The 23862-nt window shown below is 44.2% G+C and overlaps 2 protein-coding genes and 1 long non-coding RNA gene across 14 annotated transcripts in view; 2 read left to right on the top strand and 1 right to left on the bottom strand.

Annotated features, from left to right (window-relative positions):
* Ston1 (stonin 1) overlaps nucleotides 1–9675 on the top strand; it is a 49373-nt gene extending 39698 nt beyond the window's left edge. For 4 of the 6 annotated variants that reach the window (XM_006239743.4, XM_063262036.1, XM_008764481.3 and 1 more), the window contains exons 2-4: nucleotides 557–2521; nucleotides 6000–6202; nucleotides 7022–9675. In XM_006239743.4, coding sequence (XP_006239805.1) covers nucleotides 604–2521; nucleotides 6000–6202; nucleotides 7022–7096 — 2196 coding nt within the window. In that variant the 5' untranslated portion in view covers nucleotides 557–603 and the 3' untranslated portion in view covers nucleotides 7097–9675. The remainder of the gene's footprint in view (nucleotides 1–556; nucleotides 2522–5999; nucleotides 6203–7021) is intronic. The other 2 variants (XM_039112436.1, NM_182954.2) reach the window with 2 other exon arrangements.
* The window catches only part of LOC120103455 (uncharacterized), a 61221-nt gene that overhangs the window by 16931 nt on the left and 20428 nt on the right, over nucleotides 1–23862 (bottom strand). The gene's annotated exons all lie outside the window — the stretch shown is intronic.
* The window catches only part of Gtf2a1l (general transcription factor 2A subunit 1 like), an 85261-nt gene continuing 76177 nt past the window's right edge, over nucleotides 14779–23862 (top strand). For 2 of the 7 annotated variants that reach the window (XM_039112433.2, XM_039112432.2), the window contains exons 1-2: nucleotides 16427–18248; nucleotides 20879–20996. The gene's annotated coding sequence lies outside the window, so the exon portion shown is untranslated. Of the gene's footprint in view, nucleotides 14909–15069; nucleotides 15208–16408; nucleotides 18249–20878; nucleotides 20997–23862 lie in introns of those variants that run through there. The other 5 variants (XM_039112435.2, XR_005505531.2, XM_063262033.1 and 2 more) reach the window with 5 other exon arrangements.

The following is a 23862-nucleotide window of genomic DNA, read 5'->3' as shown; positions in this document are numbered from 1 at the left end:
AAATGCCAGAGACAATGAACTTAAAAATAAAGGAAGGGCCTGTGTTGGTTCACAATTTAAAGGTTTTAGTTTTTGGCCTTTGGGTACATCGTAAGGGGAGTGTGGGAAGAAGGAACCATCTTCCCCGTGGTGTCAAAGAAAAGGAGAGGAAGGTGTGACCCCCACAGTCTCCTTTCAGGGATACACCTCCATCGACTCAACTGTCTTCCACTCGGTTCTCCCTCCTTAAGTCGTAGCTGTGTCAGGGACTGAGGACAGTGTCCCAGTGCATGTGTCCCGGGGACAGCTCAGAGCACGCTCTGACCTCTGTCCTCCCCACTCTGCTCTGGGTCTGTCTTTTATCCTTCATTTTCAGCTGATGTGTCCCTATCTAAAGCAAACCTGTTGGGGGGACACATAGGGTCTTATTGTTTTTGTTCATCTACGCCAAGTATGGCCACTTGCACAAAGTAAAAGTGTGCACTTTCCACACCCAGGTTTTTCTCCAAATGAAGGAGCTCTTGTTATCTTCATTTTCAGCATTTATTACATTTGACTTTGTCTTTCTCCTTTATAGAGACAATGTCCCTGACTCTTTGACCAGACCACAAGCCCATCTTGAAGATGTGTTCTACAAACCCAGGCAGCTGGGTCACCTTTGACGATGACTCTCTTTTTCAGTCTTCTCCGAAGAAAAAGGATTTATCTCTGGAGACTCAAGGTGTTTGCAGACCAAATGGACTGAAGCTGGACCTTCCTGGCCTCAGGGACCTTCCCAATACCCCCTCCTCCACCGGCAGCACCCCTTTGTCCTCTCCCATGGTGGACTTTTACTTCAGTCCAGGGCCTCCAAGCAACTCGCCTCTTTCTACACCCACCAAAGACTTCCCGGGGTTCCCTGGCATCCCTAAAGCGGGGACACATGTGCTTTATCCTATTCCAGAGTGTTCTTCAAGCGGTCCCCCCACAACAGCGGGAGGAGCAGGTCCCCCGTTATCACTTACTAAGCCAACCTGCTCACCCCATGTATCGTTACCCAGTGGCCACTCGCACACCCAGCTGACTCCCACAGCGGGTCTTACAGAAGACGCCAGCCCTCGGGGGGTCCAAAGCGAGGCTCGACAGTTCGAGTATTTTCAGGATGACTGTGCTTTTTCCAACCCATTTTGGAAAGATGAAGGTGGCAACTCTCAGTTTCCCTTTGACTCCCTGGCAAGCAGAAAGCTGTTCTCACCAAGGGACAAGGAGGTACCTGACGATCAAAAAAGCCTAAACCAGTGCTCATTGAACTACATCTGTGAGAAGCTCGAACACTTGCAGTCAGCGGAGACCCAAGACCCTCTTGGAAACTTGTCTATGCAGAGCTCGTACGCTGGAGGCACATTCTCTTTTGTCCCACACACCCTCTTCCGGAGTCAGCCCAAAGCTGGATGGTCCTTCATGTTGAGGATTCCTGAGAAGAAGAACATGATGTCTTCCCGGCAGTGGGGACCCATTTTCCTAAAGGTTCTTCCCGGCGGGATCCTGCAGATGTACTATGAGAAGGGGCTGGAAAAACCATTCAAAGAGTTCCAGCTCAATCCGCATTGCAGACTCTCGGAACCCAAACTGGAGAACTTCAGCATGGCAGGGAAGATCCACACTGTGAAGGTAGAGCACGTGTCTTACTCCGAGAAAAGGAAATACCATTCCAAGGTGGAGGTGGTTCACGAGCCCGAGGTGGAGCAGATGCTGAAGCTAGGGTCCACGGAACACCGTGACTTCCTTGAATTTCTGACTACTGTGGAAGAGGAGCTAGTAAAGCTGCCGGCTACGGCAAAACCGAAGAACAAAATCTATGAGGAGCAAGAGATTCACCTGGACATTCTGGACAGCTTCTGGGGCAAAGTGACCAAGGAAGAGGGCAAGCTGGTCGAGAGCGCTGTGCTAACTCAGGTCTGCTGCCTCTGCTTTCTAAACGGGCCAGCGGAATGTTTCTTAGCCTTAAATGACCTCGAGCTCCAGAAACGAGATGAACGCTATTTTGAGAAAGAACCAGAAAAAAGGGGGATTGATATTCTTAACTACCATTTTCATACGTGCGTGAATGCTGAAGAATTTGAACGGTCCAGAATCATTAAGTTCGTACCTCCAGATGCTTGCCGGTTCGAGCTGATGCGTTTCAGAACCTCGAGTGAAGGGGATGAGCTTCCCTTCTCGGTGAAGTCCATAGTGACTGTCCAGGGAGCCTATGTGGAGCTGCAGGCCTTTGTCAACATGACCCCAGCAGTTCAGAGGTCACCCCATGCAGGTTCCCTGAGGAGCTGTAACAATATCATGATTCATTTTCCCGTCCCAGCCCAGTGGATCAAGGCCCTCTGGACCAGGAACCTTCAGAGGCAGAAGTCCCTGAAAGCCAAAATGAACCGTCGGGCATGCCTGGGGAGTTTACAGGGGCCTGAATTGGAACCTGTCATTCAGGTCACTGTGGGGTCAGCAAAATATGAGAGTGCCTACCGGGCTGTGGTGTGGAAGATAGATCGACTCCCGGACAAAAACACAAGTAAATATCCAGCCTCTGGGGTAACTTTCATAGCAAACTGCTCAGTCTTTTTACCTACATCCTAAGCAAGCAGAAACAGACGAGTGCCTCCCACAGCCAGGCTGGAGGGAGAACGGCCAAATAGCTGGTTTATTCATTTTCTCTAGCTTTTATTTCTATCAAATGAGTTCAAGGTCTCTTGCTTCTTTCATTCTGAAAGAAATGCCATCCTAGTTTAAAGATTGTCTGTGGTGGCACCAAGGCAATGTTTATAGGAATTTAAAGAGGGGGAGGGAGGGAGGGAGGGAGTTTTCTGGTGGTAATGCAGATTAGTGGAATAAAGGAGTGTCTAGTCTCGTGACATTCTTGCCAATCTGATCAGTTCACATCATAAATTCTTGGACAACCCCATGCTGTAGACTGGCTCGATTTCACAGGAAATGTACAGTCATTATACTTCTACTCTACACAGACACCGTGGCTGACCCTTTGGTCCCAGCGACTGTCTCAGCACCGATGGAAAAGTCGGTCAGGTTATTTGTCACTCAGCCTGCTTAGGCGGTCTCTGGGTCCACGAGGTTCCAATATGTATAGCCAGCTGCTTCCTTTTCTTTCCTTTCCCATTTCCCGTTTCTCTTTTCCCTTCCTTCCTTCCTTCCTTCCTTTTTAAATTTTTATTTACTTTTTAATTGGGAAAATGAGAGCCAGGATTCTGATTCCTGTCTACCATGGGAGATTAAAAAGGAACAAGTAGATTTCAAAACTGATCTATGAGAACATGGTACTAAGACTTCCAAACTGTCTTCCCTGGCACAAAGACAGTGGAGGCAGTGGATGGCCACAGGGAGGGAGCGGGGATTTGGAAAGGTGATTGCAGGCGAGGGACACAAGCCCCCACCGGCAGCTTTCACTCCCCCAGGCTCATTCCTTTTTTTTTTTTTTAAGATTTATTTACTATATTTATGCACTCTGTAGCTGTCCTCAGACACACCAGAAGAGGGCATCAGATCCCATTACAGACAGTTGTGAGCCACCATGTGGTTGCTGGGATTTGAACTCAGGACCTCTGGAAGAGAGCAGTTAGTTCTCTTAACCACTCAGCCATCTCTCCAACACCGCGCCCCTCCCCCTGCCTCCCCCCCCCCCCCCCCCGTTCTGTTCATTCCTGTTTCACTCTTTGTTACCAGCTTCTTGGGTCTTTCCCCTGCGATTTGGTCCTCCTCCAACATCCATTTTCTTCAGCTCTTAGTAGCTGAGTTTCAGATGAGGACTATCTTGGGTTAGGAGAGAATGGCTATCAACCCGACCTGGAAGACTGTGGTTCCCAGTCTTGAGCTGAGAAGTTACTCTGAAAGAATAATTATTAAGGCCTGACACTGCCCTCTCGTGGTTGGTACAGAGATAGCAGGCTTTTCTCTATCACGTCTAAGTTTGACAAGAATGTTTTAGGCATAGTACCTGTTCTCTTCATCTCAAATCCTGAATAAGAGTGTGCAAACACCGTAGATGGCCAGAAGCCTGGAGAAAGACACTGGTAACCTTGAGAGAAAAGTACTTTTACCACCAGCTTTTTAGTAAAGTAGAAGCGTCCTGTCTATCATTTAAAAAGTACCAGGAGTTCTACTCAGACGCATTCCCCATCCCACTTCTTTGGGGAACTTCCTCAAGACATTTTTTTCTGTACAATGTATACATCAAATCAAATAATCTTCAGTGTCATTTTCAAGTCTCAGTCTGTAGAATGCACAGTTCCCTGCTGGGCAAAGTATAGCAAATTGAATATACAAGCTTTAAAATCACTTAGCAAGGTAGTAAGTTCATCCTGTCCATACCACTGCCTCTGCTCCTTAGTTATCCTCACAACACCCAGGCAAGACTCTCATTGGAGAAACTGAGGCCCAGAGAGTTGGGTATCACACAGCTCTTAAGTAGCAGTCAGGTCTGGAGTTTGTGCTCTAAATCTCTCTTCAGTAATGGAAGGGAGAGGCCACTGGCTGAGTGTAAGTGAACTACTGTCTCCTGGCTGCTGCCAGAAGTCTAGACAGGATGAGGGACTCTGGGAATCGCACTCATCTCTGCTTCTCTGGTCTCTCTGTGTGCCGGGGCGAGGCGGGGCGGGGCTGCGTGTGCGTACATTCCTGCAGTCTCGCCTGCCCTGATGTGGACAGTTTATGGCTGACCAGAGCCCATTGTTGTCCTATGGTCTGTGTTAGTGGTGTGGAGCATCCGCTGGTTACTGATGGACAATCTCTCCAGGCCTTTTACAGCGTTAGAATTCGATCAGTGTTTCTACAAGTAACAGGTTACAAGAATGAAAGGCAATTTATCCTTCAAAATAAACTTAGGCAAAGTCTTTTAAAATCATGTTTCTGTGCCTAAAGCTCTGCTCTGATGAAAATGTTCTTTCTTAAGCCGATTCAATAGCACAGGGATTTAACCTGACTTTTGAAATGACTTTTAAAGTTATATTTATTTAAACTATATATGAGTAGACGTTATGAACAATGTCAGAGGACCATGGGACACTTGTGAAGTTACTAGAGGGGCACATACTTTACTGTTTTGGTTGTTTGTTTCACGATAAGGGCTCAGGCTGGCCTCAAACTCACAGTGTCACCTAGGAGGACCTTACATCCCCAATCCTCCTTTCCCTACCCCTTAATTTGCTGGGAATACTGATATTGATCCAAATACAAAATATTGATCCATTAAAACTCTCTGTCTCTGTCTCCATCTCCGTCTCTGTCTCTGTGTCTGTCTGTCTGTCTCTCTCTCTTACACACACACACACACACACACACACACACACACACTGTAATTTCCACATAAACTTTCTGAGTCTACCCAATACCCCTGGGTTTTGCACAGAGCCTGGCTGAGCAGAGGGTGGACCACCGTCCACACCATCCACACAGTGACTATGAAGTGTTAGACTGAAATACTGAAGGCCAGTATGCCTGTCTCCTCTGCACTGTAGTCTGTTCCAGTTGACGCATTTCAGGAGCATGAGAGGGAATTTCAGTAGTGAAAAAAGTACATCCCACCAAAACCAAGAAGTATTAGATTCCATCATAAAAAAAAGAGCCTAGCTTACAAGACAGGCTTTTGGAACCCCATGGCCTAATGTGAACTTTATTTTTGCATTATCTAAACAAAAACACTGGTTTAATCAACGACTGGGGGATTATGGGGTTCATTCAGGAAAAGTTTTCTGGGGGTAAAGTACACTGTGACCAAATCTGTTTCATATAAATACTGTTCTTATCTTTGGCCAGAGAACCTCTGTAGTATTTCTGACTAGAGCCATTTGTATGAGCTGCTCTGTGTGAGCACACAGGGATAATAGCTTTTTGAGAGCTACTTACTGTTTTCAGCGTGGCTGGATTCCTCCCAGCCGTGTTGATGTTTGCTAACGGGATTCTTCCTAGAGTGGGAAGCATGTTGTAGACTATGCCTTGGCCTGTGAAGCATTCTGACTCTCTGGTTTGGCTTCTTCTAGGTCCCGATCAGCCCCATTGTCTGTCATACAAACTAGAACTTGGGTCAGACCAGGAGGTTCCTTCAGATTGGGATCCATTTGCTACCGTCCAGTTTTCCATGTCTGAAGCCTGTGCCTCCAGGACAGAAGTGAGGTCTCTGGGAGTGGAGAGTGACGCCCAGCCTCAGAAGCATGTGTGTCAGCGAGCTTGCTACAACATCCAGGTACCCCAAGTGCCTTGGTTCAAGTCAGGGTTTCTAGGTCTGGGGTGAGGCTTGGCCTAGCTATAAATACTTGGTTTGCCCTTTAAGAATCAGTCAGTCAGTCAGTCAGTCAGTCAGTCAGTCAGTCAGTCTGTCACTCTGTCAGTCTGTCAGTCACTCTGTCAGTCTGTCAGTCAGTCTGTCTGTCACTCTGTCAGTCAGCCTGTCAGTCTGTCTGTCTGTCTCTTCTCCCTTTCTCTTCTCTCTCTGATGATACGTGACAAGGGAAAAGCTCCAAGCTCAGCCAGGGGAACTTACAGGTCACAGTTGACTTCTGTTAAGAAATCTGTATGTGGGAACCCACTTAGTTCTTTCCTTACTGGTAAAGTTAGTGAGGGCAGCTGCTACACTGTGCCCTCCTGTCTGCCCTGCAGGCCACACCTCCCCAAGCAGGGAACTGTACTTTAGAAGAGATTGGTCTTGCCCATGTCCTGTCTACTCTCGGGTCAGCCCTTAAGGACCACTGAATGTCCCTCGGAGCTCAATCTGTAGAACTGTTCCCATGTCAGCTTCTCAGAGCATGGCAGATTTAAAACAGACATGTGATGAGAGCCGTAATTTTGGAGAGCTTCAGATCTGATATTAGAAGGAAGGATCTGGGGTTTGGTTCCCACAAAACAAAGCGGGGTACCTCACTATGGAGTGGGTGTGGAGCAGTGGATTGGCCGTGTCTGTGTCCACAGGGTGAGCTGGTCAGGGTCTCTCCTCAGGATACACGGTACGGAGAGCTGTCTGTGCCATGCCTGCTAATATCGCCAATGCCTTGTTTTCTTTTACCAGGTTGAAATAGAAAAGAAGTGGATTCAAATAGATGGAGAGGACCCAGATAAAGCTGGTGGCTGTGTGACTCAGTAAACAATGGCGCCCCTTGGGTCAAATGCAGAACCGACACACAGGGCAGGAAGTTCTGTTGCTGTATGGTAGGACTGAGTAGCAGCTTTAGGCCAGAGATCCAGTGGTGAGTTCCAAAGCAGGCCATGTGCATGTGACCCTTCTGATGCCCTGGATTGTGTCTGGGACTCGTACCAGATACATCATGTTGAAACCTGGAGGCGCTGCTGTCTGACATGAGACCTGCTGGCCAGTTTGGCTGAAGGGTACTTGGGTTTGGATGACTCAGTGACTTTGTTTTCATAACCTGAGTTAGAGGATTCCCTGTCTCTACTTGCTCTCTGTGTGGAACAGTTCGAGAAGAGGAGAAGAGTTAGGTATGACCTTGTTGGAGGGAGTGTCACTGGGGCTAGGCTTTGAGGTTGTAAAAGCCCAAGCGAGGCCCAGTGTCTCTGTCTCTGTCTCTGTTTCTGTCTGTCTCTCTGTCTTTCTGTCTCTTTGTCTCTGTCTCTCTGTCTTTCTGTTTCTCTGTCTGTCTGTCTCTCTCTTTCCCTGTGTGTGTGTCTGTCTCTCTCTGTCTCTCTGCTGCCGCCTTCTTCTTCCTCCTCCTCTTCCTCCTCCTTTCTTCTTCTTCTCTGCTCTCAGCTACTGCTCCAGCATCATGAATGCTGTGAAGCCCTCCCCCTACCCCTACCATGATGATAATGTACTAACCCTCTGAAAGCCAGCAAGCAGCACTCCTCTGCCTCAGCTCCTGCCTCTAGGTTCCTGCCCTGTCCTGACATCCTTCGATGACAGACTGTGATGTGGCAGTGTAACCCTTTCCTTCCCAGCTTGTTTGTGTCATGGTGTTTCATCACAGCAATAGCGTCCCTTCCTAGGACCGTGAGCTGAGAGCACTTTTTTTAGAAGACGTGCAAAGTGAAAGGAAATGTGTAATTCTAGTTAAACTGCAGAGTCGGAGAAATGGCTTGCCAGTCCAGTGTCTGGTGAGGCACCTGACACAGGAGCAGCTGTAACTCCACCTGGCATTACCAGGAAAGTCAGAATCCTACACTTTATGAACTTGATATCTTGACGGTTTTTTTTTTTTTTTTTGGTTTGATAAAGAGTCCTTCATGTTGTCACTGTGTATTCAATTCACGCTGAGCCTAGGCTGTGACACCAGGCCTTCTTCCCCATGTACTAGGTCTGTTCTGAGTCAAAAAGTTATACGCAGCTGTTCCAAACCACATTTGCTTGTTGGCCTAAAGAATTTATTCCATGAGTTTATATTTTGTTACCCACATTTTCGTCTATTCAAATAGATTAAAACAAACATCCATGATGGTTTGTACCAATCAGACTTTATTGCTCTCATTCTTCTACTGTAAAGGCACGGAAAACAAAAGGCAATGATAAAATGGGTTACATTGCTCTATTTTAATTGTGTGAGATGTTACTCATAATATTTGCTTGAAGCTCTGTCAAGAAGCTATGCTAGGAAGTCCCAGGGAAGTTACCTGGGTTAATAACACCTTCTCTTAGATGTTTTATGGCCTTCTGCCTATAAAGAACTTCATGGTGGATGCAGATGAACTTAATGAATATTCATATTGCAAGAGAAATCCAGCAGAGGGTCTGGTACAAGGCATTATTCTTCCTGCTCTAAAGGTTGGCTAATATGTGTGGGTCACAGTGCTGGGGTCTTTAATAAGTTACAATCAATCAGACTTCAGGACTCTCTCAAGCTTCAGTATTAAGGTTGGGGGAACAGCAGACTGGCACAAGCCCAAACTGAGTTTCTGGAGCAACGTTGATGGCATTAACAGCGTGGTAAAACTGCACACTTGTTAATTTGCACATCTATCAGGACCTCTAATATGCATTACTTAGTGTCAAGTCAACATTAGGGATGAGAGGCTTTTAAATACTGTCCTTCTGACCTTAGAAACCGCAGGAAGTCAAATGTGGCTTCTAAGCCCCTGCATGAAAACTTACTGGAACAGTGTAAGAAGTAAAATCTCTCCCCAGAAGCCAGCAGTGATCTTCAAAATCCCCTCTTTTAAATGAGCTGGAGAGGGAATTCAAGAAGAAACACTACTTTTAAACATTTTAATTTACTCGTGTGACCACTTTGGATACTACCAGTTTTTAACCTGTCTTTCTGCCTTCACTGCCCTGGTCACGTTGTCTGGGCAGCACAGGACCACATTAACTGTGCTAATAAGAGAAAGTTACATGATCAGTTATGTAGGACTGAGCATCAGAACACTTTCCATATCTGTGGGAGTGGCTATTTATCAATTACAAATGATACGAAAATCACACTCTCCAGTTCCCCTTTCGGTCTGGTCTGTGTATCAGGGAACTGCAGTTGCCTTTCATGCAGGAACTATATTTATGATCTAGCCTATTTCCTACAACTTCAGTTAGACAGTTTTCCTTAACAATGACTATTACCATGTTTCCTTAACAATGGCTGTTACAATGTTTTACTCAGACTATGACTTCCTGACCTATTGTTACAAACACAGAACAGACTGACCTTGATAATCATGTAACAAAGTATTTTGTAGATTACATATTGATTTGTACAAAATTAAAGATGTATTTCAAATGGTTCTTGCTGTGCTGTGGACTTACATCTTCTTCTGCAAGGCCTGGAGCCTTTTTTTTTTCAGGTGTGAAATCAATTTCAATAACCTGAAAGGATTGACTCAGTCAGGTGTATGGACATGACTTCACTATTAAGGAGTCTCCGGACATGGCCTCTCAGCATAGCCTAGAAAACGAATACCAACGGACTCTACTTGATTGTAATGCAACAGATAATTAAGAAGAAAAGATTTATTTTATTATTTATTTATTTATGTGTGTGTGTCCACATGAGTGCAGTGCCTGTAGAGGCCAGAAGGTGTGTTGGATTCCCTGGAGCTAAGGTTTCAGACAGGTATGAGCTGCTGGGTGTGGGTACTTGGGAACTGAACCCAGGAACTCTGAAAGAACAGTGTGAATTCTTCACTTTTGGTCATTCCTCTAATTCTAAGAATGATATTGTTAAAGGAGATATAATCATGACACATAAGGATATGGAATTAATCTGAATGCCTCCTTCCTAAAGACTAGGCTTCATAGTACTAGAAGTTACTCTGTAATCTTCCAAAGGGGCGGGGAGTCAACAGTTCTACCTGCGATGCCTAAGACCACATCAAGGACCACCGTGACACATGAACCCGATGGGTTCAGTAGTGATATGCTGCCTTACCTGTAACCAAAAGCTCTTTAATTCGACTTAAAACCTGCTCAACAAGAGGGAAACCATGCCCAGTATTGGAAACTGAGCTAAATCCTCTGTGCTGTTGAAGTCATGGATATCGAAGAAGAATCTATAACCACTGTGTTACCAAATCATCGTAATTCAGTAAATAGTTTACAAGCATTTGTCTTAGTCAGTGGTCTATTGCTGTGAAAAGATGCCATGACCATAGCGACTCTTATGGTTTCAGAGTTTTAGTCCATTATCACTGGCACACAGACAGACATGGTACTGAAGAGGCAGCTGAGAGATCTACATCAGTATCCCAAGGCAGCAGGAAGGATAGAGCCTCTGAACCTGGCTTAGGCTTCTGAGACCTCAAAGTACATCACCAGTGACACATTTTTCCCAACAAGGCCTCATCCACTCCAACAAGACCACACCCCTTAATCCTTTCAAATAGTGCCACTCTGTAAGTATTCATATCTATGAGCATGTGGAGGCCATTTGTATTCAAACCACCACAGTCTTTATATCCACAGATAATTGTAGTCTAAACCCCTTATCAAGAAAGCTTCTCTCCATAACAGATGGAGAGAGACCACTGTAGAAAACCGCAGCCAATCAGAATGCAGAGTTATTGAGTTCAGTCCCAAAGGGAACAACTACAAAACATGCCTGCAACCAAGGCCCAGGGAACATTGCAGAAGGAGGGGCCAGAAAGATTGTAAGAGTGAAGAAAGCAGGGAGTTTGCTGTAAAATTATGTTTCCCAGTAACACTGAAACTACACCCATAAAGTCTTACCAACATGGCTACCCAAACACGAGCTGAAGAAAGATGACAGCCATAGACATGGCAAAGTGGGCAGAGCAAAGCCCACCAGGGCTCAGCCCTACACACAGAACTGCAGGCAGAATAAAGCTGGATTAGGAGCACACGTACTATTGGCTATTGAATACCGGCTGATCAGCTCTATAACCGCACATGTAGCAACATTATGCTGATGGAGGTTATATTTAGTGATATGGATTTATATGCATATATATGGAATAACAATTAATGAAAAAAGAAGCCATGAATTGGAAAGAGCTCAAGAAGGAATATATGGGAGGGCTTGGAGGGAGCAAAGAGAAGGGAGAAATGTTCTAATTATATTATTCGCTCAAAAAGAAAACAAAAATAGTGATGATATAATTATGACACAGGATTATGAAATGAGCATATGAATATGAATAAAATATGAATTCCATTTAACTCATTAACTACCGAGGGGACTGGTAAAATGTGTTATAAATGGGTTCAAGAAGCATCAGAGGGCAGAGGAAGTAAGAGCATAGACATAGGAAGTAAGAGCTTCTGAAATAAAGTCACAAGCAGATCCTAGATCAGCGGTTCTTAACCTGAGGTCATGACCTCTTTGGGAGCCAAATGATCCTTTCACAGGGGTTGCATATAAGATATTTACATTACAATTCATAACAGTAGCAAATTACAATTATGAAGTAGCAACAAAATAATTTTATAGTTGGGGATGACCACAACATGAGGAGCCATTATGAAGGGTTGCAGCCTTAGGAAAGCTGTGCTAGATGCTCTGAGCCTCTGTTTACAATGGTCAATAATTCCTCCTATTCTAATACAATTAATTTGCCTTTCCTATCAGTTTTCCTCAACTTACAGAACAATAAACAATTCTAAGATAAAGTGTGCTGCTAAGTCCTTTGTTTTTCCACCTTAACATAAGCCATCTGAGAAGAGAAAATCTCGAGAATTGCCTCCAGAGGATTGGGCTGCAGGCAAGTCTTGATTAATGACTGACATGGGAAAGCATAGACCACTGCGGGTGGTGCCACTCCTGGGGAAGTGACCTTGGATTGTATAAAGCAGTGAAGCTGAACAAGCCACAGAGAGCAAACCAGTAGGCATCGCTCACCCCTCCACGGCATCGCTCACCCCTCCACGGCTCTGTATTGGCTCCTGCCTCGACTTCCTTGGATGATTGACTGTGATTGGGACAAATAAAGCAAATACATCCCTTTCTTCTCAAGTTGACTTTGGTCTTTGTCACAGCAATAGGACACCAAACTAAGACCTGAGGAAAAGTGTTGACAGCTTCAGTGCATGAGCTCCAAAGTCCTTTCGTCATGTTACTTTTTCCCAGAATTAAAAATTACATTTTATTTATGTATTTTTCCTGTCTCCGTCTCTCTGTCCTTATCTCTGTCAGTCTCTGTCTCCCTATCTCGCTGTCCCTGTTTCTGTCTGTCTCTGTCTCTGTCTCTGTGTCCCTGTTTCTGTCTCTCTATCGCTCTGTCCCTGTTTCTTTGTCTGTGTCTTTGTGTCTCTCTGTCTCTGTCTGTCTGTCTGTCTATGTGTGTGTCCCAGGGATTAAACTCAGGTTGCCAGTCATGAGGGCAGGTGCTATTACCTGTTTGGCCATCTCTCCAGCCCTACAGTTTTTCTTGACAATAGGACAAACTTTGGCCACAGGATGGAATCTTGCACTGTTGTAATAAATAACCAATGTGTAGTAAAAATGTCCTCTCCACCCCTCATCTTAGAAGAAGGTGGGTATTTGATGAATTCAGTTTTTATTTTGCTGTTAAGGCTGATCTCTCAAAGCAGCATATGAAGGATGGTGAGATGGTTCAGTGAGTAAACAAATAAATGTGAAAAATCCCAAACGAAACAGAATTGCACAGCCCTTTATGGGCGCCAGGCTGTGAGCATTGTCTTAGACCCTCACAATCACAGAGCTTCCCTGGGGTTGTTGAGGAGCAAAGGACGGAGTGGGAGGGGCTGAACTGTCCTCATTTATTCTGTCAATCAATCCTTCCACGCCCCTTCCCCACTCTGTCAATCAATCCTTCCACGCCCCTCCCCCACTCTGTCGATTCTACACCCTCCCCTTTCCCTGGACGTGGCCACTCCTTCCCAAGGCCCCTTCCAATTAGCCTTAACCCAGGGCTCTTGTGTGGGGTCACGTGTATTTGCTGAGGTGTTGGCATTTATCAGTGTGTGACTGATGGTGAGCATGCCATGAATTCAACCTGATTACCTGAATATTTCCCTCGGCTACATGAAATGACTTTTTTTCTTGTTATAAATAAATTAGTAAATCCCTGCTTTAACTGGTATTGAAATATGAATTTATCTATAATTAGTTTTTAGAATACTGGGGTTGAACCCAGGACTTTACACACACTTTGTAGCACTCCGTCTCAAATTCCTCATTCATAACCCACAATTAATTTAAAAGTCTAGTTCCAGAATAAAATCTGCTAGTTATAGTGTGCCTTTAAAATCATTGTTGCCCATAATTTGCAGGATTAAAGCTGAATTGAATGAAATGAAATGCCCCCTTTCACTTTGAGGTTTGCAATTTACCCTTCAGGTATCGGCACCAGCGTGGCCTTGCAGACCTCAAGAGGAAATGCCGCTTTTTAAGTACCACGATGTGTGTTGACAGGTCCTAAAAACCCGTCTTTGTTCTAGACACAATAGCTAGGAAACCAGAAAATGGATCTGTAGAATAGACTTGAACAGCAGATGGCGCTCTCAGGCAAGCCACTGCTACACAGAGTCGGAAGCAGCGTGTTGGTGCTTGATTTTGATTAATAAAAGATCTTGAGGATACTTTATAAGCATTTCAAAGCATTGTGAGTCCAGTGGAGCATAATTAAAATTAATGCAGTAGACAGTCTCTTTAAAGTATTTCTAATGCCATGTCTAAAAATGCTGTTGAATACAATTTTACACATCCAAAAGATTTAAATACAACGCTTATCTCTACGCCTTTCTAACTGTTAAAGGGACAGGAAAATGTGTCCCCTTTCTTCATTTTCAAACAAATGCCTTACAATCATTTACTTAATCCTTTTACTTAAAAAATATTTGTAAAATAATCCATCAATTCTTTTTCTTGTGTCTTGGGGTCGGAGCAAGCAAATGTATGCTTGCCAAATACTCCATGCTACCGTGACCCAGGGGCGAGCCTTTGTTCTTAGTCCTTAGAAAGCTTTCTCTCACGCACAGGAACCTTTCTGGGTGGATTTAACCATTCCTCCACGAAGTACATTTGAATGTTTTCTTTCTAAAACTCTTCACATCCTAAATAAGCCTGTAAGTGTAGTCCAGCCATTCCTAGATGTCCTCCACACCGTGAGGCCAACGGGGACACTTTGCCACTTTGAGTGGCCTCACAGTATGTCATTGCAATTAGACATCTTGCTGGTCATTGAACGTCTTGTCCGGCTTACCATCTTGTGTCTGCAGTTTCTCAGTATTGGGAATAAACCAATGAAAAAACGGTGAACTCATATAAAGGGTATATAACCCTGGAGGAGGCGGACAGCCAACAGATAGCAATCTGTGACTATTGTTACGCAGAAAACAAAACAGGCTAAGGTAACAGAGAGGTTGCCATGACATCCAGAAGAGACGAGAGGAATGGAGCTCTCCAGATTCTGCAGGGTAGAGGGAGTCCAGCAGAGGGCGCTGGGGGAGCGCAGATACCAGAACGGGTGCCCGTCACGGCAAGTGGTGCAGATTCTAGGGTGACTAGGATACCCCAGCTGCTGAAGGGTTGAGGAGCAGGTCAGAGAGGTCGCGAGTGGGTTGTGATGCAGATATACTAAGGCTTTCTGGGGAGTCGACAGAACTTCAGGTGCTGTTTGATGATCTTTGTGTTAGGAGGACCTGTGCAAAGGCTGCTGTGTAGAGATCTTACAGAGAAAACAGTTTAGAGGATATTGAAATAACCCAGACTCTTTATTTTGCTCAAGTGGCTACAACAATACATCTCAGACTGAGTAATTGATAAAGAAGAGAAGTTCATTTCTCATTGTTCAGGAGGTTGAGACGTTTAAGGTCAAGGTGCCAGCATTGTGAGTCTGGTAAGGTCCTTTCCACGCCTACAGTGCTTCCCTACTATGCAATTACATGGTGGAGGGGAAAAAGCCCCCCCTCCCCCATCAAGTGTCTTTAAAGAGACACCAGGGACACTAATCCTATTCCTAGAGACAGAGGCCTGTGGTCTCAGGACCTGTGGATATTCCTGCCTTTTTAATCCCACTAGCTTTAAAGATGGATATCAGTGTATGAATTTCAGGACAATGGGAACGTTTGACTCAAAGTTTGAGGACTGGAGTGATATGATTAGGAGTGGTGACCAGAGACAGAAGATGCTTAGATGCAGAACATATCTGAACTATAGAAAGAACAGTGTTTGTTGATGTGTTGGATGTGGGATAGGAAGGATTGAAGAGAAACAAAGATGATTTCTACATTTCTTTTGGCGTGAAAAACTAAAGAGTGGAGCTGTCTTTTATGGTGAAAAGTGGTGGTGTCTTTTGGGAGAAAAGGTTTGCTAGAGTAGGTATCCAAGTAGACAGTGGGGAAAGGGGAGAAACTGCTGCCAAGTAGATCCATGTGTTTGTGGTTCGGGGTGTCCTGGCTCAGAGGGCTGGGAATTAGATGGGATGTAACCTAGGTAGCACAGCTGTGTCGTGAGAGCTATGGTTCCTGGCTGTTAAGATCCACCCTTTATGACTCCACATCCTTGAGACTGGTTCTCCCCACCACATCAGAAATTAAGACACTGTGTCTTGAAGACCACACATGCCCACCAAAGAGCATCCTGACAAGCATGGAGGAAAACTTGCAAGGACATTTTGATCCTGGGAACTGCACAGTAGAGGGATGTGACAAAGATGACACCCACAAGGAGGAACTTAACATCACAGGAAGGAAAGCGCTGGCCATAACAAGCCTCTTAAAAACCCACAGTGAAGAACCTAATGGACTGACTTTCTTTCTTTCTTTCTTTCTTTCTTCCTTCCTTCCTTCCTTCTTTCCTCCCTTCCTTCCTTCCTTCCTTCCTTCCTTCCTTCCTTCCTTCCTTCCCCCCTCTCTCTTCCTTTCTTTCTCTCTTTCTTTCTCTCTTTCTTTCTTTCTTTCTTTCTTTCTTTCTTTCTTTCTTTCTTTCTTTCTTTCTTTCTTTCTTTCTTTCTTTCTTTCTTTCCAGACATATACTTAGAGACAATTTATTTTAAAGCAATATTTTAAAATCTAACAGATTTTGAAAACTTTTTTTCTTATTGCTTATTTTTTTAATTGGATATTTTTCTTTATTTACATTTCAAATGTTATTCCCTTTCCCAGTTTCCTGTCCATAAGCCCCTTATCCCCTCCCTCTCCCCAATAAGGATGTTCCCCCCATACCTCCCTTAACACTCCCCTCCCACGACATTCCCCTGCACTGGGGGGTCCAACCTTGCTCATGGATTAGCAGGATTTTTCCTTTGATGAATATGAAGTGTCCTTCCTTATCTTTTTTGATGATTTTTGGTTGAAAGTTGATTTTATTTGGTATTAGAATGGGTGCTCCAGCTTGTTTCTTCAGACCATTTGCTTGGAAAAACTCCAGCGTTTCACTCTGAGGTAGTATCTGTCTTTGTCTCTGAGGTGTATTTCCTGTATGCAGCGAAATGCTGGGTCCTCTTTATGTATCCAGTCTGTTAGTCTATGACTTTTTATTGGGAATTGAGTCCGTTGATGTTAAGAGATATCAAGGAATAGTGACTGTTGTTTCTTGTTATTTTTGTTGTTGGAGGTCGAATTATGTTTGTATGTCTCTCTTCTTTTGGTTTTGTTGCAAGGGGATTACCTTTTTGCTTTTTCTAGGGTGTAGTTTCCTTCCTTGTGTTGGAGTTTTCCATCTATTATCTTTGTAGGGCTGGATTTGTAGGAAGATATTGTGTAAATTTGTTTTGGTCATGGAATGTCTTGGTTTCTCCATCTGTGTTAATTGATAGTTTTGCTGGATACAGTAGCCTGGCATTTGTATTCTCTTAGGGTCTGCATGATATTTGCCCAAGGTCTTCTGGCTTTCACAGTCTCTGGTGAGAAGTGTGGTCTAATTCCCATAGGTCTGCCTTCATATGTTACTTCACCTTTTTCCCTTATTGCTTTTAATATTCTTTCTTTGGTTGGTGTTTTTACTAATATGTGATGGGAGAAATTTCTTTTCTGGTCCAATCTATTTGGAGCTTTGTTGGCTTCTTGTGTGTTTATGGGCATCTTTTTCTTTAGGTTAGGGACATTTTCTTCTATAGTTTTGTTGAAGATATTTACTGGCCCTTTAAGTTGGGAATCTTCACTCCCTTCTATACCTATTATCCTTAGGATTGATCTTCTCATTGTGTCCTGGATTTCCTGGATGTTTTCAGTTAGGACCTTTTTGTGTTTTACATTATCTTTGCCGGTTGTGTCAATGTTTGCTATGGTATCTTCTGCCCCTGAGAGTCTCTCTTCCATCTCTTGTATTCTGTTGATGATACTTGCATCTATGACTCCTGATCTCTTCTCTAGGTTTTCTATTTCCAGTGTTGTCTCCCTTTGTGCTTTCTTTATTGTTTCTATTTCCATTTTTAAATCCTGGATGGTTTTGTTCAATTCTTTTACCTGCTTGGTTGTGTTTTCCTGTAATTCTTTAAGGGATTTTTGTGTTTTCTCTTTAAGGGCGTCTACTTTTTTATCTGTGTTGTCCTGTATTTCTTTAAGGGAGTTATTTATGTCCTTCTTAAAGTCCTGTATCATTATCATGAGATGTGATTTTAAATCCAAATCTGGCTTTTCTTATGTGTTTGGACATACAGTATTTGCTTTGGTGGGAGAACTGGGCTCTGATGGTGCCAAGTAGTCTTGGTTTCTGTTGCTTAGGTTCCTGTGCTTGCCTCTTGCCATCAGGTTGTCTCTAGTGTTAGCTGTGTCTGACAGTGGCTTGACCCTCCTGTAGGCCTGTGTGTGAGCACTCCTGTAGACCTGTTTTCTTTCAGCTGAATCTGGGAGCAAAGAGCTGCTCCTGGCTTTGCGTGACCTGAAGCCTCCAGGTGGTTGCTTGGCACAGAAGAGTTGGTTTTACCTCTGCTCTCAGGTGTGTAGGTTCTCCTGGCCACTGGCTTTCTGCTCTCAGCACAGGCAGAAACCTGAAGGGTCCTGCCCCTGACTGCTCCTAGGTCCTTGTGCCCAGAGGACACAGAGACGAAGAGGCAGGTTCCTCTTGGGTCAGGAATGTGAGCAGAATTGGCAGTCTCCCCTGAGGTCTCAGGAGTTTCAGCACTTCTGAGCATCCAGCTCTCTCCCCCATGGGATTTGGGTGCAGCGACTTCCTTACTCTTAACTAACTGATGCCTAGTGTGTGCCCACAGGTGTCAGCATGTGTATGTTAGAATATAATGTAAAGCTCAGAGGACAACTTTCCCATGGTGGTCTTCAGTTATCTGCCGTTTTCGGCAGAGTGCCTTGTTTACCACAGCATACACCAACCTAGCTGGCCTTCATCTAGACCAGTGGTTCCCAACCTTCCTAATGCCATGACCCTTTGATGTAGTCCCTCAGGTTGTAGTGAACCCCAACCATGAATTATTTTCATTACTATAGCATCACTGTAATTTTGCTGTTATGAATCATAATGTAAATATCTGATATGCAAGATATCTGATATGTGGCCCTTTGAAAGGCTTGTTCAATATCAAAGGGGTCAGGACTCACAGGTTGAGAATCACTCGACCATAGCTTCTCCTGTAAATGGTTGCACTAGGCTTGCATGTGTTTGCATTGCTACCTTTATTTTTTTTTTTAACCTGGGTTCTGAGGATGTAAACTTATGTAACCAGGCTCACATAGCAAGTACTTTCGTCTACTGACCCTAATTATTATTGTATTTTATCTACTGCCATAACGTGTGCTAAAACGTTCTTTTCTCATTTGTTTCCAGTCTAAGTAGGAGAAGTTTTGGGTCATCTTTCAGCCCACGTCACCCACACCATGCACTGCTTGCAATTTAGGTTCTGTGGCTGTGCCAGCTCCCATTTCTTCAGAACTTGATTGGCTGTTCATGATGATGTCATTACAATTTCAGCATCATGATTGACTGCTCATGATGATGTTACAGTCATTACAATTTCAGTGTCAGTTTAGTCATTGCTTCAATCACTTCCCTTTTTGTTTTTATTTTTTTTTTCTTGATTGATCGTGGCTGAGTCCACATCATGTTGTGTTATAAGAAGCTTTAAATTTTGTTATTAAATTCAAGTAATGATGAAGTAGTTGGGAGATTTCAGCCTGCAGAATACATACAATTTCTTGATAAATATAAAAAGTACACTTAATTCACAGTCTTTTCTTTTTTAAAAAATATTTATTTATTTATTTATTTATTTATTTAATATATGTGTGAATATGCCATCGCTGTCTTCAGACACACCAGATCCCATTGGACACACACACATTGGATCCCATTACAGATGGTTGTGAGCCACCATGTGATTGCTGGGAATTGAATGCAGGACCTTTGGAAGAACAGTCAGTCCTCTTAACTGCTGAGTCATCTCTCCAGCTCCTACTTTTCCTTTTTTAATAGACTAATTTTCTTTCACACATATAAATTTCATACATACAAACAATATGCCCTGATTATAGCTGCACTTGTCTATCCCTTCCCACGTCTCCCAATTGCCTCCTACGTATCTTCTTACCCCCTTCACCACCCCTGCCTCTTTTTAACCCACTGAATACAGTTAGTGCTTGCTACCTGTTGGATTGTTGACTAATGTGTTTGGTTTGACCTTGTGCAGGTCACCCCAGCTGCAGGGAGTTCATGAGTTCACAGCATTTATCTTAAAACACTCTTTCCCCTCTTGCTCTTAAACCCTTCCTACTTCTCCACCGTTTTCGAAGTGTTCCCTCAGACTTTGGAAAGAAGGTGGAGACACAGATCCAGATTAGGGCTGAGCACTCAATAGCCACTTACCCTTCACACACGGACCAGATGTGAGACTCTGCATTAACTGCTGGATACTGTACAAGTTTCTCTGGCCAAAGTTGAGGGCTGTTGCATGTAATAATTAAAAAACAATCCACCCTAATGCCGGCTACTCTTTGATCGCATCGGTCTCCCGGCTTCCATGGTTTATCCCCTTGCAGCAGTCCGCCCAACTTCTCAAGGTTCACTTGCCTCTGAAGAGCTCATATCTTCCCAGCCATGCTCCCCCTGTAACTAACTGTCACAAATCCCTGTAACTCAGTAAAATCAAAACTCTAGAGGCTTGTAAATTATCAGTCAGATTTATAACTAAATTCTCCACCCATAAAACGCCCCCACAAAGAACTCAAAACTCAATTGATATTGATACAAGCTGCCCACCTAGATTGGACAAATTGCCCTACATTACTCTATTGCTCTTCTATGAGATCCATAGCTACCTGTGGCTATTTCAAGCCACGTGGATCTGTTTGTCCTCTTCATCTTTCTCTGGCAGTCTCCTTCCTCTCTCTTTGAAAATTCTTAGCCCCGCCCTCCTACTCATTACCCAAATCACAGACTCTAGTCTTATATTTCACATGACCTCACCAGCATACAAAAACAATCTACAGAGGGCAGCACAATGTATTGTATAAACACAAATATTTAGAAGGCAGTCTGAGTTTGACATCATTTTCATTTAGTAAGACAACAGCAGTACATGCTCCCTAGGGTCTATGACCGCCCTGTCTTTTGAGCAGATTTACTGTACTGGACATGGATTTCCTCCTGTGGCTAAGTCCTCACATCCAAAAGCAGTTGGTTATCCCCACGATGGTTATGCCATCACCATGCCCTTGAGCATCACTTGCCTGCCAGGTGAGTATTATTGCATGCAAGAGTCATTGCTGAGGAATACCATTGCTAATTTTTCTTCTCTAGTAACTTGCATCATGAACCAGTATTATGAAAGCTAGACATCAGGACATCAGGTCAGACACAACTTGATATGTCTATGTTATTTTGGAAGAGAGAACCTCAATTGAGAAAAAAACCCCCTCAGACCAGCCAGTAGCCTTTGGGCTATTAAATTATTATCATTATTATCATTCTTCTTCTTCTTATTATTATTATTTGATGTGGGAGGTCCGAGGCTATTAGGGGGTGGGCTACCCCTGGGCAAGGTTCTCTAGTGTGGCACAAGAAAGCAGACTGAGGGCTGGAGAGATGGCTGAGGTTAAGAGCACTGACTGCTCTTCCAGAGGTCCTGAGTTCATATCCCAGCAACCACATGGTGACTCACAACCATCTGTAATGAGGTCTGATGCCCTCTTCTAGTGTGTCTGAAGAGAACTACAGTGTACTTGTATATAATAAATAAATAAATCTTAATTTTTTTTAAAAAAGAAAGCGGACTGAGTAAACCTTGGAGAGCAAGCCCGTGAGCGGCACTCCTCCATGACGTCTGCTTTAGTCCCCTGCTTCCAGGTTCCGGTCTTCAGACACTGCCCTGACTTGTCTCAGTAACGAAAGCATACATGAAGTAAAGCCATTCCTCTCCAAGTTGGTCATGATGCTTATCACTAATAGAAAACAAGCTAGGAGAGAGGGCATCCAGAGTGGTGGCCATATCTGTGATGACACCTCTGCCGCAGACGCACGGTTGGCTGCAGAGTCTACTGAGCTTAGATATGAGCCATGTGTGGTTCTGTTGCGTGCGTGACTCTCCAATGCCCATCTGCAGAGAAGTCTGCTGGGCCTCAGCTCTTAGGTACATATATAACTGTAATCCAGTGGTTGAGGTCAGCAGCTAACACGTAGGGGCTGATGACGTGTGACCTCACACTTGCAGGCTCTTAGCATAGCATAGTATCTCTCATTTACGTATTTAGAATAATCTCAAAGCTACATAGCAAAACAAGTTGCTATTGAAATAAAACAAAAGGTAATTTAAAAATATTATAATTGGGGCTGAGGAGTTGGCCCAGTGGTTAAACTCCCCTTGTTTGGCCTTGTTCTGTATGTGTGAAGCCTAGAATTTGGATCCCTAGAACTCATGCACAAAGCAGGGCAGTAGCCCACCTGCAATCTAACTATACAACTGCAATTCCAGCTCACAATGACAGATGGTTGTCCACTTGAAATCCCAGCACATACCTGCAACCCTAGACCACAAAGCACATAGCTGAAATCCCAGCACATACCTGCAACCCTAGACCACAAAGCACATACCTGTAGTCCCAGCACACATCTATAATCTCAGCATACACCTGCAATCCCAGCGTACACCTGAAATGCCAACATACGCCTCAGTCCTATCACACACCAGCAATCTCAGCACACAGGAGGCAAACAAAGGCTCCCCAGAGCCTCAGAACATACATGACACCAATCTTCATCCTCGGTGTGGAATATGTGGAATGCACACACATGTCACACACATGTCACACACACACATACACACTACATCACACACACATGCAAAAATATTATCACTATAATAATGTATAAAATGACCAAACAAAACTTAACAAACAAAAATATATCTTGCAGTTCGCAATCTATTTTACTTCTAAATTTAAAAACTTCAAATAAGCACTCCACGAAGCCACAGAGAATGGCAGAACGGATAAACCCTAAGTCCCACCATATCGTGTTTACAATGGCTCTTCCGTCAGTACAGAGGAACGAGTGCCAGCCGGGTGCATAGGGTGCATAGGGTGCTATGTCTTAGTTCCTTTTTCAGTAGTGGATCTGAGTTCATGGACGGCGATGTGAGTTCCATAAGCAGCCTTTCTTTTTTATTATCATTAATTATTTTATTGATTACACCCCAAATGTTGCTCCCTCCTGGTCCCCCCTCCAAGAGTTCTTTCCCCTATCCCCCCCCTACTCCTCTGAGAAGATGTACCCCCGCCCCCACATGGTTTTACTGTCCCACTTGATACTTTCTAGTTCCATCCATCTGCCTGCAAAATTCATGAATCCTTGTTTTCTAATAGCTGATTACACCATTGTGTAACCGAACCACATTTTGTGTGTCCGTTCTTTGGTTGATGGCCATCTGGGTTGCTTCCAGTTCCTGGCTATTATGAATAAGGCTTATAAGCAGCCCTTCTAACCGTCTGGCCCCAGCTTTACTCTCTTGGAGATGTTGGTCATCTCTTCCAATATGAGTTCTTTTGTGGCATCGAAGTTTGAACACTCTTATAGTTAGTGTGAATGTCCCCCACAGACTCCTGTGTTTGAATAATTGGCACACAGCTGATGGTGCTGCCTGGGGACGTTGTGGAACCTTCAGAAGGAAAGGCCCCAGCTGGAGGAAGTGGGTCATTATGGGCTGTACCATGAGGATTAGGCCACCCTGCTTTTGACTGACTCTGCTCTCCGACGTGAGCCCCAGTTGCCACATGCTCACCTTGCTCAGAAGACAGCTATGCTGTGACAGGCTAGGCTCCTCAAAGCTTAAGTCGTGTAATTCTCTCTTCAGTTGCTTCTGACAAGTATCAGTGAGAAAAGTTGACTTACCAACTACGCTGGCCGAGACGGGAGCATTCTTCTGACCTTAGGTCTGAAATTAACCATTCCCTCTAGGGAGGATAAATAATGGGCAAGCTGTCTGATTGGTGAATGTTCTAGGTTTCAGTCTGTCCTTTGTGGGAGATGATGCTGCAGGCTTGGGAGGAGTGGAAGGTGGCACCCAGCTGTGGTAATTGTCAGTGCTTTATTTTGATATTTTGACACT

This window comes from Rattus norvegicus, chromosome 6 (genome assembly GCF_036323735.1).
Source record: "Rattus norvegicus strain BN/NHsdMcwi chromosome 6, GRCr8, whole genome shotgun sequence".
Lineage (NCBI taxonomy): Eukaryota > Metazoa > Chordata > Mammalia > Rodentia > Muridae > Rattus > Rattus norvegicus.
This window is presented reverse-complemented; position numbering and strand designations above follow the sequence as displayed.